We start from the raw sequence: 16,716 nt of genomic DNA, 5'->3' as shown, positions 1-16,716 counted from the left end.
CAGATGGCCACAATAGCCAGAGCTGGGCTGATCCGAAGCTGGAGCTTCCTCCAAGTCTCCCATACGGGTACAGGAGCCCAAGCACTTGGGCCATCCTCCACTCTTTTCCCAGACCATAGCAGACAGCTGGATCAGAAGAGGAGTAGCTGGGACATGAGCTGGTGCCCATATGGGATGCCAGCACCCCAGGCAGAGGTTTAGCCTACTACGCCACAGAGCTGGCCCCAAACTTTTCTTATACTGTGTCTAGTCTAACTGTCCATTGGGTTTTCTTTTTTAAGCACTGTCTCTTTAATTTCTAGGATTCCTAACAAAGTTTTCTTTATTATTTTCTGTTTAATTTCCAACAGTAAATTCTCATTTCATGGGCTTTTTTCTCTCTTCAAAGGTATAACATACTTATTTTAAAGTGTCCCTTATGTTGTTCTATGAACTCTGTTTCCTTAAATGTAGTGCTGTTGGTTGATATGTGTTCTAGTTTTCATGTTATTCATCTTTGTTGTTTGGTAACTTTTAGTAAAAAGCTAGTTGTCCGTGATCTTTTAACTGGAACACATCTTGTGTTGATAGCTGTCTGATAGGAGGTTCTAGCCATGCATGGTCTACATCTTGGTGTAAACTTTACACGGGTGACATGACCCTGCAACGTAATAGACTATACAGTTCTGAATCTTGTCACCAGTTATATGATGTGGCTCTAAGGCTTCGTCCTGCATCAGGGAGACCAGCATCAGCATCCCCTGGTTGTGCCCAGTACTCAGGTGGGTAGGGGGCACATCTTCAACCTTCACTCATGCGTTATTCCTCTGTTTAGAACTTCTGTATATGGGCCGTGTGACTCTAGCTCTTAAACCCGTGAGTGCTGCAGCATTAGCTGTGTGTTTTTTCCCATTCCAGACCCTAAGTGTTGTACATCTTTAGTCCTTATTAATATCTCTTTCTCTCTCTTTCTTTTTGAAGATGGGGGAAGAAAAATGTTTCTTCATTTCTAGTCTCCTATGCTTTCCTTCTTTTTCTTACTGTCACTATTTACCAAGATTTAAAATCACTTGTTCTCGAGCAGGCACTTTGCTAATAAGACACCTGCATCGCCCTGCAGAATGCCTGGGTTTTATTTCCAGCTCCAGCTCCTGATCCTACCAATGTAGACCCTGGGAAGCAGCATTGATGGTTCAAGTAATTGGGTTCCTGTATCCATGTGGGAGACCTGGATTGTGTTCCTGGCTCCAAGTTTTTGTCCCAGCTCCACCCATTGTGGGCATCTGGGGGAGTGAACTAGTGAATGGGAACTCTGTCTCAAAAATAAATAAATAAGGGGGCTGGCATTGTGGCTTAGGGGGTTAAGCCACAGGTTGCAATGTCAGCATCCCATATGGGTGCTGGTTTGTGTCCCAGCTGCTCCACTTCTGATCCAGCTCCATGCTGATAGCCTGGGAAAGCACTGGAAGATGGCCCAAGTGTTTGGGAAACTCTGAAGAAGCTCCTGGCATAGGCCTGGCCTAGCCCTGGCCATTGCAGCCATCTGGGGAAGATGGAAAATCTCTTTCTCTTTCTGTAACTCTTTCAAATAAATAAATAAATAAATTGTTTAAATGTAAAAGAAAAGACTGTTCTATTTTAAATTTTTGGATGGGAAGAGGAGATTTCAACATGTTGCAACATCTCAATTTATCTTGAAACAAGGATTTTTTTTTAGTACTATCATTTTGCCTTTTTAAAAAAAAAGATGTATTTATTATTTATTTTTAAAGTCAAGAGTTACAGAAAAAGAGGGAGAGACAGGGAGAGATCTCCTATCCTTTGATTCACTCCCCAGATGGCCACAATGGCCAGTGTTGGGCCAACCTGAAGCCAGGAGCCAGGAGCTTCATCTGGGTCTCCCATGTGGGTGGCAGGAGCCTAAACACTTGAGCCATCCTTCGTTGCTTTTCCCAGGCTGTTAGGGAGCTGGATCAGAAGTAGAGCAGCCAGGACACAAACTGACACCTATCTGGGATGCTGACATTGTAGGTGGTGGCTTTACTTGCTATGCTACAATGCTGGCCCCATCATTTTTCCTTTTTACATTTAACTCTGATCAATCCATCTGGGTTCATTCATTCATTCATTCATTTATGGTGTATGGAGTGATATCATTGAAATTGGTTTCCTGGAGTGGGGCAACTGACCTAGCAGTTAGGACAGCAGTTAAGATGCCTGGATCCCATATCAGGATTCCTGGGTTCAGTACCTGCCTCAGCTCCTGACTGTAGCATCCTCCTAATGCAGACCTTGGAGACACTGACAATGGCTCAAGTAGTTGGGTTCCTGCTACTCACATGTAAGATCAAAATTGCATTACCATCGTCAGCTTCTGCTGTACCACTACTGCCCATTGCAGGCATTTGAGCCAGCAAATGGGAGCTCTCCTGTTTTTGTGTGTGCCTCTCTCTTGCTCTGTCTGCCTCTTGAATAAATAAAATTCTTATTTTTTTTTAAAGATTTATTTATTTATTTGAAAGTCAGAGTTGCACGCAGAAAAAGAGGGGTCTTCCATCTTCTGGTTCACTCCCCAATTGGCCACAATGCCTGAAGCTGCACCAGTCTAAAGCCAGGAGCTGCTTCAGGGTCTCCCACGTGGGTGCAGGGGCCCAAGGACTTGGGCCATCTTCTACTGCTTTCCCAGGCCATAGCAGAGAGCTGGATGGGAAGTGGAGCAGCTAGGACTCAAACCAGCGCCCACATGGGATGCTGGCACTGCAGGCAGCTGCTTTACCGGCTACACCACAGCACCAGCCCCTTTAATAAGTAAAATTGAATTGGGTTTTCCACAAATAGCTACATAATTTACTTTGAATTACTAAGATTTCTAAAGAATTCAGTGTTAATTCCAAACATTTTTCTCATATATCCATGTTTCCTCCAGTTCTGTACTGTCTCACTAATTCAACAAGAAGTGGAATTCAGAAACAAGTTTTCTTTATTTCACAGAAAGGTAATTGAATCACAAACAGGGAGTTCCCTTAGGTCGGGAAGTTGATCGGTGGTGTAACCGAAGATTGATGCAAGGCGTCCTGGTTCAAGGCCAGGTTCATTAAACTCCGGTGTGCAGGACCTTACTGCCATATTATCCAGGGCTTTGTGACTGAATTAAATCTGAGAAACTAATGACAAGAAAAAATCACTCATTAAGACTGATAGCTGGAACTTGATCTTGGGGATTTTATTTATTTATTTTTTTTTTGACAGGCAGAGTGGATAGTGAGAGAGAGAGAGAGAGAGAGAGAAAGGTCTTCCTTTTTGCCGTTGGTTCACCCTCCAATGGCCGCTGCGGCACGCTGACCCAAAGGGGCAACTGGGACAGAATCCAGCGCCCCAACCAGGACTAGAACCCGGTGTGCCGGCGCTGCAAAGCGGAGGATTAGCCTGTTGAGCCACGGTGCCGGCCGATCTTGGGGATTTTAAATGTGCAGCATGAATGCCTTATGAGAAACTTGTGCTGCTGTTATAGGATATATTTTACTATTAGGTTGTTCAGGTTGAATTCTTACATAATATTGTCAGCTCATTACAAGATAATAACCCTGAAATATCTGTTTATTCGTATTTAATTCATTATTATATAATAGAGAGGGGTAATAGGGATGGCATTTTATGAAATGGGAGATTTAATTTCTTTTCCTTTATAACATGAATGGCAGGCTATAAAGAAGAAAAATGGTGCATACTTTGATGTTTTCTCTGTTGTTGATGATCTGGAGCTCACTAATGCTTTGTAGAAAAATAGTTTAGAGTCAACACGTATTTATATACCTTGTGATTATTTCACGAATTATATTTGCAAGAGTTTGCTTTTCTTTATTAAAAATTACCTTGTTAAAGAATGCAGGGGCCGGCACTCTGGCATGACAGGTAAAGCCGCAGCCTGCAGTACCGGCTCCCTATATAGGTGCTGGTTTGAGTACCAGCTGCTCCACTTCCCATCCAGCTCTCTGCTATGGCCTAGGAAAGCAGTAGAAGATGGCCCAAGTGGCCCCTGCACCCACGTGGGAGACCTGGAGGAAGCTCCTGTCTCCGGGCTTTGGATCAGCCTGGCTCCACCTATTGCAGCCATCTGGGGAGTGAACCAGCGGATGGAAGACTTTATGTCTCTCGCTGCTTCTGCCTCTCTGTAATTATGCCTTTCAAATAAATAAATAAATCTTTAAAAAAAAAAAAAAAAAAAAAAAAGCATGGGCCGGCACCGCGGCTCACTAGGCTGATCCTTCGCCTGCAGCGCCGGTACCCCGGGTTCTAGTCCCAGTTAGGGCGCCAGATTCTTTCCCGGTTGCTCCTCTTCCAGGCCAGCTCTGTGCTGTGGCCCGGGAGTGCAGTGGAGGATGGCCCAAGTGTTTGGGCCCTGCACCCGCATGGGAGACCAGGGTAGCACCTGGCTCCTGGCTTCGGATCAGCCGTAGCAGCCATTTGTGGGGTGACCCAACGGAAGGAAGGCCTTTCTCTCTGTCTCTCTCTCTCACTGTCTAACTCTGCCTGTCAAAAAAGTAATAAAAATAAAAAATAAAATAAAATAAATTAAAAAAATAAAAAGCATGCACTGTATTAGGAACATGGCAGAGGGGTCATTCTTGAATTTTTGTGCTTTCAACTCTAAATTAGTTCATTTACAGGGCTTATATTTGTTAAATAATAAATTTATTTATTATTTATTAAAAATACAAGAGTATCAGAACTAACAGTTCCAAAGATTTTTGAACTGGATATGACCTTGTGAAAATTAATTAAGCCCAAACATTGATTTAACAAATATGGAAAATTGAAAACATGATATTAAATATCTTAACCCATAAAATAGTCTAAGTGTTCAAGCAATTTGCTATGCATAGCCATTTCCAATTATACTTTAAAATGTTCAGGTAATCTGTTCATCAGGGAAAAACGTTCTCGGCTCATCAGTTCAATAATTCCAGAAACTCTTATGCTTATCTAAACTGCTTGATCTACTTTGTGGCCATTTCTTCTCACACAGAAATACAGTCTGTGCTGCCCAGGTTCTCGGCGAAGAAGCTGACATGGACTTCAGAGGAAAACAGCTGTTCCCAGCATGCATCAGGACTAACACCATTCCAGATAATTTTTGAGGCAGGTTTTATTGTAGTTCTATAAATTTCTGGTGATTTGATTCTTATTTTTCTATGTGTCCAATAAGAGGAAAGAAGAGCCTACCTCCATCACAGTTTCAAGTTGAAATGAATCCGTAACTTACCTATGCAGATATTAGATTACCTAGGAGCTTCCAGGATACTGATGTCTGTATCGCATTCCAAGAGGTGGTGATTTACGTGGTCTGGGATGTTGTATTAGTCTGTTCAGGTTGCTATAACGAAATACGTAGACTAGATGGCTTAAAAATAGAAATTAATTTTCTCACGGTGTGGAGGCGAGATATTAGGTCCACTTGCGACAGGGTTGGTTCTGGTGAAGCCTCTTTCTGCTTGCAGTCTGTGATCTTGTTGTTGTGTCCTTCAGTGGCTTTTCTCCTGTGCGTGTGTGGACATGGAGACCTCTGGTGTCTTCTTCCAAGGATACTGTCAGGTTATTATATCCTTATTTAACCTTACTTACCTCTGTAAGCTCTAAATCTAAATCACATTGAGGGTTAATGGCTTCAATATATGAGGAGACTTCAAAAAGTTCATGGAAGATGGAATTAAAAGATTGGTTTAATTTGGTGTGAAATTTTTGAAATCCATGTTTAGTTTTTTCATTTACTTATTTTCATGAGATTTTTTTTTTCTTGAACGATTTATTTACTTACTTGAAAGGCAGAGAAAGAGAGGGAGAGAAATGGGGAGAGAGAGAAATTTTCCATCTGCTGGTTCACTCCCCAAATGGTTACCTTCCTGGTCTCCCATTTGGGTGGCAGAGACCCAAGCACTTGGGCCGTCTATGCTGCCTTCCCAGGCACATTAGCAAGAAGCTGGATTGGAAGCAGAGCACCTGGGACTCCTGTATAGGATTCCAGACCCCTAAGCAGTGGCTTAACTGGCTGTGTGACAGTGCAGACCTGGGGGCTGGTGCTGTGACGTAGCAGGTAAAGCCACTGCCTGTAGTGCCCACATCCCATTTGGGTGCCAGTTCGAGACACAGCTGCTCCACTTCTGATCCAGCTCTCTGCTTTGGCCTGGGAAAGCAGTAGAAGATGGCCCAAGTCCTTGGGCCCTTGCACCCACATAGGAGACCAGGAAGAAGCTCCTGGCTCCTGGCTTGGGATCAGCTCAGCTCTGGCTGTTGTGGCCATTAGGGGAGTGAACCAGAAGATGGAAGAACTCTCTCTGCTTCTCCTTCTCTCTCTGTGTAACTCTGACTTTCAAATAAATAAATAAATAAATAAATAAATCTTTAAAAGAAAATGCTAGCCTGTCCATGAGCCTTTTGAAGATCCTCATATGCACGGATTTAAATTTTTTTTGCAGCAAAATAAACGTCTTATAATTCTATTTTCTATGAATTTTTGAAGGCTTTTTTTTTTTTTTTTTTTGACAGGCAGAGTTAGTGAGAGAGAGAGAGAGACAGAGAGAAAGGTCTTCCTTCCGTTGGTTCACCCCCCAAATGGCTGCTACGGCCAGTGTGCTGTGCTGATCCGAAGCCAGGAGCCAGGTGCCTCCTCTTGGTCTCCCATGCGGGTGCGGGGCCCAAGCACTTGGGCCATCCTCCACTGCCTTCCTGGGCCACAGCAGAGAGCTGGACTGGAAGAGGAGCAACCGGAACAGAATCTGGCACTCCAACTGGGACTAGAACCCTGGGTTCCGGTGCCGCAGGCAGAGGATTAGCCTAGTGAGCCACGGCGCTCACCTTGAAGGCCTTTAATATGAATTTTGAGGGACTTTAATGCAGTCCATCATAGATGTGACTATTCCTGTGCTTTGGACTATTTTTTAAAATCTCAGATGATTCCTAATTTGAAAATAAGTTTGGGAACCACTGAAGTAAGCCCTTATTTGAATTTGGATCTTCTAACAAAGAAAAATTTTAAAAATGATTCTTAGTACCAATCCCGTTGGATACATTTTTATTAGGTTGTTTTGGAGAGCTCTATTGATTTATTTGAGACCCACATTTATGAAAGTGATAACTGAGTTCTTCATTCTCTAACAGTTTTCAGATCACCTCTCTCTCCTTCCTTGGAGCTGATGTAGACAAGGAATTGGAGTGCTTTCAACATTTCTCCCAGAAAGCACTCGGGAAGCCTTTCTCTATGTTTGGATAATTATATGCTCCTTCTGAAAGGAATGGGTACGTTATCAGGACAGCAGATATCCCTGGCTGTGCCTTATCATCTTTAGAATAATGAAAGGTAAACAAGCTGGAGCAACTAATGGTTAGTCAGCTCTGAAACTATTCAGGCCAAGTAGCAATAAACAGGTGATTCCAGTGAACCAAGGAAAGCAGTTCTAGGAAATGAGGTCATGTGTTTTAGACAGTCTGAACAAGCAATAATTTGTGTACTCAAGATTTAATATTATTTAAGCTTCGTAAAAACTATGAAGTGGATAAGACAAAAATTGTCACAATATTTTACAGATAAGAAAACTGAGACTCAGAATTTGACTGACTTTCCCAACATCATATGAAAATTAAGTGGCAGAATTAGAACTTGAACCGAAGTCTGATGCATGTAGATCATTGCTATTTCAGAATTCATTAATTCAGAAACTTGTGTCTGTTCAAGTCAGTCTCATTGAACTACTTTAGGTACAAAGTCCCATGATATGTTCTTTGATTCCAGGGAATGTAAAGATTGGTAAGTAAACAAATGATTACAATACAGTGTGATTTATATGATAATAGCCATAAGCAATGAATAAAAAAAGCGCACCTAAGCCATGGGAAGAGGTCAAGAGTGGAGGTATTGATGAGACTGAAAACAGATATACTGAGTATGAGGGATTTTCCCTCAGAAAAATCAAAATAAGGCCAGAGCAAACATTTAGGATGCATTTAGTTTGGTCTATCAAGGAAGCCACTTTAAACACCTTGGTATTCATCTTTTCACAGAAGAGTGGGACGTTTCAGTTTAAGGTTTCTAGAATGGAATAGTTCTAACCTGTGGCCATGGAAATAGGTGGCTAGAAATGAATGGCCATCGAGGTCATTGTCAGTGAAGAGGTCAGGGAACTGTGAGAGTAAATTGTTGCTCAGGCTGGAGATCTACTTGGATATGGGGGTTAAACTTGGGGTCCAGAGAAAAGCAGTGAGCTTAGTGACCGGGAGTCAGCTGATGATGGAGATGAGGAGCGGTAATGAGTAGTACAACAGATGGCATTGTCCTCAGGGAAACAAAGGTTTTCTCTACACCTTGTTGTTTCCACCTTTCCACCTTGTTGTTCCCAGTACTGAGCACCTATATGGATATTTGAATAAAGAGAGTGAGAAGAGAAAATGGGAAATTACAAAAAAATTCACCAAAAATGCCTCTGGGGGAGAAGGGCCAAGTAGCAAGGGTAACAGCAAAGACTACTTAATAGAGACATCCATGAAAACACTATAATAAGGGATCCACTGATGTGGAAATGTGAGGAAAACGAATCCCAAGGGAGATGAAGGAAAGCATCCTTCAGAAGAAACGCTGGGCTTTGCGTCTATGCCCAGGTTGAGTCCTGTGTCTTGGAGTTAGGCTGGGTAACATATATCTTCAAAACTAGTCTGATTTTACAAGCTCTTAACAGCTTTCTCCAGCTTTATATTTATTTTGTAATAATTTGCAACGATCAAGTTATACAAATATATATGCACAAACATATCTGTATGTATATGTATATGTCTAGCTTAGCTAGAGGAGAGGGACAGAGACTGTCCTCTAGAAAGTGATCTGGGGCTCATTACTATGCAAGTTCATGTTTGGAAAAAGCCCTCTACATTTTATCATGTAATCAGACATATCTGAAGGTGGAGGCTAAAATTATGTGATTCAGTAGTGGTGTCTGCTGCCTAGGACTGACAGCGTATATAATGTTTCCATAATAGCACTCAAGGAGGTTCACTGTTTCTATAGCGTACTTCAGGCTAGGGGACTGGGTTTCTATTTCAATTGTAAAAAGCTTTGTCGTGGCTCAACAGGCGCCAGCACACCGGGTTCTAGTCCCGGTTGGGGCACCGGATTCTGTCCCGGTTGCCCCTCTTCCAGGCCAGCTCTCTGCTATGGTCCGGGAGTGCAGTGGAGGATGGCCCAAGTGCTTGGGCCCTGCATCCCATGGGAGACCAGGAGAAGCACCTGGCTCCTGGCTTCAGATCAGCACGGTGCACCAGCCGCAGGGCACCAGCCACGGTGGCCATTGGAGGGTGAACCAATGGCAAAGGAAGACCTTTCTCTCTGTCTCTCTCTCTCTCACTGTCCACTCTGCCGGTCAAAAAAAAAAAAAAAAAAAAAGCTTTGTCTTTCTCTCTCTCCCTTCTCCCCTCCCTCCCTCTGTCCTTCCCTCTCTCCCTCTCCCTCCCTCCCTCTCTTCCTCCCGCCTTGCTCTCTCCCTCCCCCCTCTCTCTCCCCCCCTTCACTCCCCTCTGCCTCCTCCCCTCCCTCCCTCACGCTCTCGCTGTCTCCCTTGCTTTGAGTAGTCTGAAAGGAGCTGTTGGCTTTGCAGTAACTATGCTCTGCTGACCTGACATTAGACTGCGTCATCCTCTCAGTCAGGGTTAGGTGCCAGTCCTCTTGTGTGTTCCTTTATCATCTCATATATCTAAGTTATAAAACTTTCCATGTTGTCAATACATTATTTGTTTTCTACTGAGCTGTGCATTCTTCTAATTTAGAGATTGTCCTATCTTTGTAGGCCCAGGTGCATAATAAGTCAAATTAATGTTTTATGAGTATATAAATATGTAGAGAGAGTAGTTATATATAAGCATAAAGTATGACAATAATGGATCATATATAATACAATTCGGATAGTTGGCTGTATACACAGAAAATGGACATTCTTGGAGAGGCAGCATTGCATAGTGGAATGAGTGGAATGTGGGTTTTGGAGTTAGATCGAAGTTTGAATCCTAATTCTGCCACTTGACTGTGTGTGATCTTGGACATATTAATTAACTTACTGAGTTTCATGATCTTCCATAAAAAGCAAGTATTTTCTATTTGCATATAAACTGCATAGCATGTAGCAGGTGTTCAGTAACTAGTAGCTATGTTCATTATTAATTGTAGCCCCTCTTGGTAGCTGCTCAACAAACCTTCACTTGTTTGTTTGCCTTTACTGTTAGATACAATTAGCCCTCTCCGTGATGCACCATATAATCACCAAGGTTACAGAGATTTGAAACTATTCCAAGAAGTTGTTTTTGGAAGTATTAAGTACAGAAAATGCTTTAAGAGACCATTGATTTTTCTACTGTTTAAACATTTTGTATGAAAAAATTTTAAGTAAAGGATGTGACTATAATATAGATATCAGTTGCTATTTAATAACCATTGTTTACATGTTAAAGAATCCTAGACTGTTTCCAGAATTTTCTAACCAACTATCCATTTTTCTAATAATTTTTCTAATAATTATCGTTGTATTACGTAGTTCTTGGCCTATGTTTCTTTGTATTTTAAAAATATTATAATAGCTTGTTTATTCAAGGTTTGCATTTTTTATTCTTTATTGTGTTACATAATTTTGAGGTTTGGGTACATTTTTTTCTTTAATATATATTTTGTGTATGGTTCTCTGTATTCTGATCCACCCATAGAAACCTTATAATTTTTCATGGTGGTTCTTCATAAAATTTTCCTAGACTTATTCTTTGGGGGTTTAGGGACACTACATTCAATACAGTAAGTCAAATAGGAATGTGGTCGATACTAAAGATCCAGAGCCAAATTGACCTGGCGAACTTTGGGCAAATTGTTTAACGTCTTAGCCTTTTAAAATAAAATTCTGCAAGTTGGGGATAGTAACCTACCATACAGAATTGCTGTGAGATAATGTGTATACAGCATCTGCAGTCTTGTCACATGGTAGGCATTTAACAAAAGCTATGTTGTTGTTACTGTATATATTTTCAGGTATAAGATCCTTAAAGCATTTCTGTGAGGTGGAAAGATTGGCTTTACCCCTGTTTGGGGAATTAGGACATGAAGAGTAATGAAGTGATTCCCTCTGCTCCCCTCCCATGGTTACTTAAGTGATTTAGAACACAGGACTTCCGACTTTTGAGCTTTTTGCTCTACAATGTTTCCTTATACAGAATGGACTGATGTTCAAAAGTTCCTTTGATTCCACTTAGATTCTTTTTTAAAAAAGATTTATTTATTTGAAAGTCAGAGATAGATAGATTTATTTATTTATTTGGCAAAGTTACAGAGAGAGAGAGAGAAATCCATCTGCTGATTTACTTCCTAGATGGCTGCAATGGCTGAGATTGGGCCAGCCTGAAGTCAGGAGCCAGAAGCTTTTTCCAGGTCTCCTATGTGGGTGGCACAGGCCATCTTCCACTGCTTTCCCAGGTGCATTAGCAGGGAGCTGTATCGGAAGTGGAGCAGCCGGGACTTGAACCAGCGCCCATATGGGATTGCAGTGTCACAGGCAGCACCTTTACCTGCTATTCCACATAATGGCCCCTCAGCTCAGATTCTTAATATAGATTATCCCCAAACACACAATGGCAGAGTCAAGATAGAATTATATTTCTAAGATCTGGCTTGAATTAATTAAAAAAAGATTTATTGATTTATTTGAAAGGCAGAGTTAACAGAGGGAGGGAAGGAGAGGTGGAGGGAGGGAGGGAGGAAGGGAGGGGGAGAGAGAGAGGGAGAGGGAGAGGGGGAGGGAGAGGGAGAGGGAGAGAGAGATCTTTTATCTGCTAGTTCGTTCCCCAAGTGGCCACAGTGGTCAGAGCCAGGAGCTTCATCTGGGTCTCCTTTGTGGGTTCAGGGGCCCAAGCACTTGGGCCATCTTCTGCTGCTTTCTCAGGCATGTTAGCATGGAGCTAGAACTGAAGTGGAGCAGCTGGGACTCAAACCAGTACCCATATGGGATGCTGGCATCACAGGCAGTGGGTTAACTCACTACTCCACAAAGCCGTCCCTTATTTTTTTTAATTTTTAGTTTAATGATCTCAATTGGCATGATCTCCTTTCCTAGAGTCCCACAACACTTCATTCCATAAAATAGAATGTGTCCCTGAATTACTTCTAAATTTGTTCAAAATGTGGTTTTTAATTTGATTTGTGTTCATTTTTCTCCTGAAGCTCCATGAAATAGGCAATGTAGCCCAACGGCTATTTAGATTCCCTTTTGTGTACAACTCCCATTCCCAGAGAGGTTTCCCTGAAGATGTCTGAGGTATGCTTTTAGAAGAAATACCGCAAGCTGATTCATCTGTGTTCTTGGTTTGTGTTTCTGTGGTGGGGGTCTTTGTTGTGTTGTTACAGGTTGATGAAGAGCCCAGAACACTGATAAGAGATTGTCTAATTATAAAACATTTTTTACGCAAAGTCATTGTGGTGCATCCTAAGGTAAGCTGTTCTTTTGTACAAAAATGTTTCTCTTGTTTAAGTCGTATGTTTTCAAGAGACCTCTATTCTGTAGGAGATAGAAGGATAGGATTGATTAACTTTTAATATTGAATTCATTTGGTTTCTTAAGGCAACTTATGTTGGTCATGTGAGAGCTAGGATACTTCCGGAGATAGGGAGATCCTATGTTCACTTACTGCTTTTAATGTGTCATTTTAGATGCCTCTTTTGCTTCTTTGGTGTTTAATTTTTCTGTTAAGCTAGGATAATAAACCTTGTTGATTATCTCCCTCTTTTATAAAGTGACTGTAAGAGCAAATAATGAAATTTTGCTAAGATATAAACATTGGAGAAATAAAATTTTCATTATGGATAGGTTTATAAAGATGAACACAGTAAGTGCTTACCTAGCTCCTCCCTTTCTTGTGCTGTCTTCAGCAGGGTTTAAGCATTTGCTGTCTGTATTATCATTGTCTGTATGTAAGTGTTATTGTCAGTGTTTTAGACGCCCTCTATGCACTTACTCATTTAACACCTTGAAAAATAGGTCTCTTCATCAACATCATCACCCTCGTTTTATAGCTGAGAAAACCAAGGTACAGAACTTCAGTAACGAGTAGAGTCAGGATTTGAATCCAGGCAGTCGGGTCTAGAGACTTTTGTATGCTACTTAGGAAGAAAAATGCAGGTTAAAGGTAGGGAATAATTAGAACAGTGGCATAAATTGGAGAGAGGACATACAAGTCACATTGGGGAAGGGGAAGAGAAAGTGAGGAAACAAGCATGGAACATTCCATGTATGAAAATAAAAAATTGATAGTTTCTTTTAAAAAGACAAGGGATTATGTTGGGAGAATGACAAGTATTTCCTGAGTTGTAGGATTCAATATATTTAAAATTCAGAATTTGAACACAGGCAAGTATTAAGTGTGTATAAGGAAAGATCAACTGAAAAAAGTTGGTAAAGAATACCCTTTTCCTCCAGGTTCGTCTATTTTGTCCTGAATGACAGGATTTCCTCCTTTTAAAAAGCTGAGTAGTATTCCATTGTGAATATGTACCATATCTACCTTCTTCCTTCAAACAAGACATGCACAGAAAGACAAATGCCACATAATCTCACTTATATATGGAATTTTTGAAAGTCAAATTCAGAGGAGTGGAGAACAGAAAGGTGGTTACCAGAGGCTGGTTAGGGGAGAAGGAGATATGAGGAGTTGTTGGGCAAACAGTGCAAAGTTCCAGTTAGGGAGAAGGAATAGGTTTTGAGATCTGCTGCAGGACAAGATGACTGTAGTCAATAAAAATGTACATTTCAAAACAGGGGAGAGTAAAAATCAAAAGTCTCACCACAAAAAGTTAGATAATGAGCATGTTATCATGCTTGATTTAATCATACCACATTGTATACATATACCAAAGAATCGTTTTGTACTCTGTTAATGTCTACAATTAGGATTTCTCAATTTAAAATAACGTTTACATTTTTATAAAAGAATATACTTGGGCCGGCACCATGGCTCACTTGGTTAATCCTTCGCCTTGCTGTGCCAGCATCCCTTATGGGCGCCGGGTTCTAGTCCTGGTTGCTCTTCTTCCAGTCCAGCTCTCTGTTGTGGCCCGGGAGAGCAGTGGAGGATGGCCCAGGTGCTTGGGCCCTTGCACCTGCATGGGAGACCGGGAGGAGGTCCTGGCTCCTGGCTTTGGATCGGCGCAACACCGACCGTGGCAGCCATTTGGGGAGTGAACCAGCGGAGGGAGGACCTTTCTCTCTGTTTCTCTCTCTCACTGTCTGTAACTCTGTCAAGTAAATTAAAAATAATTTTTAAAAAAGAATATACTTTTCCTTTAGAGATGGTGTGGACATTATCTTGGCTCCTGTTCAGCCTCACACCTTGTATATTGTTTTGCAGATGAGATTTAATTTCAGTGTGGAGGTAAATGGAGTCCTGTCAACAGATGTCTTCGGGTAAGTCCTGAGCCCATGGCTTTCAATGGTGCCATGGCTCTACAGACTTTCTCAGCCATTTTAGTCCCATTTCCAGTAGATTCACAATTTTCTTTCTTTACCCAAAATCACCTTGAAATTAATTTTCTGAGACCCTCATATTTTCTTATTCCATATTGGCTGTTGGAGAGTAAGTAGATTTATCTAAAACCTATCATGTTTTTCTGTCTCACTAGAGAGAAATAAACCTAAAATTTGTCATTTTCTTCTTGGTTAATTAGGTACTGAATTGCAGTCATTTCTGGGGTGGTAGTTTTCCCAAACCAAAGTTTGTATCACTCAGAAATTGGTTTTAGAATCTTTGAGAGATAGCTTAGCTTTTCTTTGCTTTGCAGGGTAGAGAATGAACCCACTTTGAACCTGTCAAACGGAATTGCTCTTGTCGTAAACTGTCGGCATTATGTGAGGTGAAGGAGCAAAGCATTGTTGTCCCTCTCTGTGTTGTACTTTCCTAGCATGAAAATGAACGGAGGTGGAAACTGAAAGTGGTCTCACTTGTCATGGCAAAGTGCCCGGTGTTAGCGTCTCTACAGGAAATGTGGAAGTAAAGCTTTATAAAGTTATCTGTATTGAAAACTGTTATTATTCTTGGTGCTTGAATATGTTCTAATTGACCTGAGGATGTCTTCCTTCTCCCTGCTAATTCCAGTTTCATTTAGGCATGAGAGGAGAAGACTGAATTTAAAATTAAAATTACTTGAACTCTTGGATAAAGAGATACTATGAATCCAAAAAGATTGTTGTATATTGCTTTGTATACATTGGCCTTTTGCACAGGTTTGGAAGTCATCTTTCTCCCCACTTCAGCCTTCTTCAGACACTAAAAAGTGAAGTACATGGAGGGGGTGGAATATAATATAGAACTTCTGCCTTGCCTTCCTGTGCCATCCAACTACCACAGACTCCAAAATGAACATGAGTTTTATCAAGAAAAGACCTATTGAATGCTTAAGCCGAATTACTGTATTTTATTTAATGGTTTCTGCCTTCATGAATTTGCCCTCAGTCAACACCAGTAGTCATAGAATCTCAAGGCTTACACAGGCTACCCATGGTTTTTTAGTCTACTTCCTGAAACTGTCCCAGAATTATCCCTCAGATGAGAATATCTGTTGTCCTTTAGGGTACAGGTGACAAGCCCCTCACCCCATATCTTTCTTTAGTATCCCTCTGTTATCATACAGTCCTTAAAGGTAGACAGTTTATTATCATAGTTTTACTAGCAAGAGTTTAGACCTCTGAGCCAATATTTATAGATGTTTCCTGGATGGCATGATTAGTGAGAGGAAGAGGTTCACTAGATTTCTCCTCTGTTTAGAAAAGAGCTGTTGGAAAGTAAGCAGAAACTTCACTAGAGTCTTTCTTAGGGAGAAAAGTGGCCTAGTTTGTCTCATTTGCTCCTATAAGCCATAATTTCAACTTCTGTCGAAGTGTAGAATGTATGAGAGTGACTTCATGTCGCGGCACCAGTTTCAGGCCACGTGATTCCCGCCCCCCTGCCCCCTAAGTGCTGACCTCTGAGTGATCTGCTCCCAACCAGAGTGGTTTTAGTGGAGAAAATACTCCTCTAGAATAAGAAACTGCTGTTACTGACAGGAACCACCACACCGTCACCGAAATGCCCACTTTCCTCCTCTTTCCCTTGCTGTGGTTCCCTCAGTGGGACAGTTACTTACCTCAACAAAACTAGTATGTGGGTTACGTGGTTATGCATATATTAAAGGTTGCAAAAAAGCTTTTTGGAATAATATTTTAATAATTTCTTAAGGAAGGGGAAAAAAAGTTAAATTTGTTTTCTGACAGCAGATCAAACTTTGGTACGACTGAAGCACACTGCAACAGAATCCACCCTGTGCTCGGGCATCCTGTAACGCTTGTAATCCCTGATGACGTGGCTGGCATGGACTTGCTGGGAGAACTGACGCTGAGCCCGGCTGCTGCTCTGTGTCCCAGCCAAAAGGTCTCTTCCAACCAGCTCAGCAGAATTTCTTCAGCCTCCATATCCTTTTGATGATAAACTCCACCTGATTGTCTTTGAAAATTACGTTTGTATCCCAATTTGAGAGACGTTTTTAGTATATGTGTTCAGTGTCTTGAAACATGTAATTTGTGTAAAACATAAAATCAAATACGAAAGCCAAGCTTGAAAATTTTTTCAGCAAACCAAAAGCTATGAAATATGACCTATGTATCATGCATTTTTCATATAATCCAATATGACTAAGAG

At 41.4% G+C, this 16,716-nt stretch overlaps 1 protein-coding gene across 1 annotated transcript in view; it reads left to right on the top strand.

Moving 5' to 3' along the window:
* The window catches only part of TOP6BL (TOP6B like initiator of meiotic double strand breaks), a 96,536-nt gene that overhangs the window by 48,400 nt on the left and 31,420 nt on the right, over window positions 1-16,716 (top strand). The window contains exons 4-8 of the mRNA XM_062195966.1: window positions 5,006-5,118; window positions 12,398-12,481; window positions 14,395-14,450; window positions 14,825-14,896; window positions 16,293-16,488. Of these exons, the coding sequence (XP_062051950.1) occupies window positions 5,006-5,118; window positions 12,398-12,481; window positions 14,395-14,450; window positions 14,825-14,896; window positions 16,293-16,488 (521 nt within the window). The remainder of the gene's footprint in view (window positions 1-5,005; window positions 5,119-12,397; window positions 12,482-14,394; window positions 14,451-14,824; window positions 14,897-16,292; window positions 16,489-16,716) is intronic.

Source organism: Lepus europaeus, chromosome 7 (assembly GCF_033115175.1).
Source record: "Lepus europaeus isolate LE1 chromosome 7, mLepTim1.pri, whole genome shotgun sequence".
Taxonomy (NCBI): Eukaryota; Metazoa; Chordata; class Mammalia; order Lagomorpha; family Leporidae; genus Lepus; species Lepus europaeus.
The sequence above is the reverse complement of the archived record's forward strand: the minus strand, read 5'-3'. Positions and strand labels throughout refer to the sequence as shown.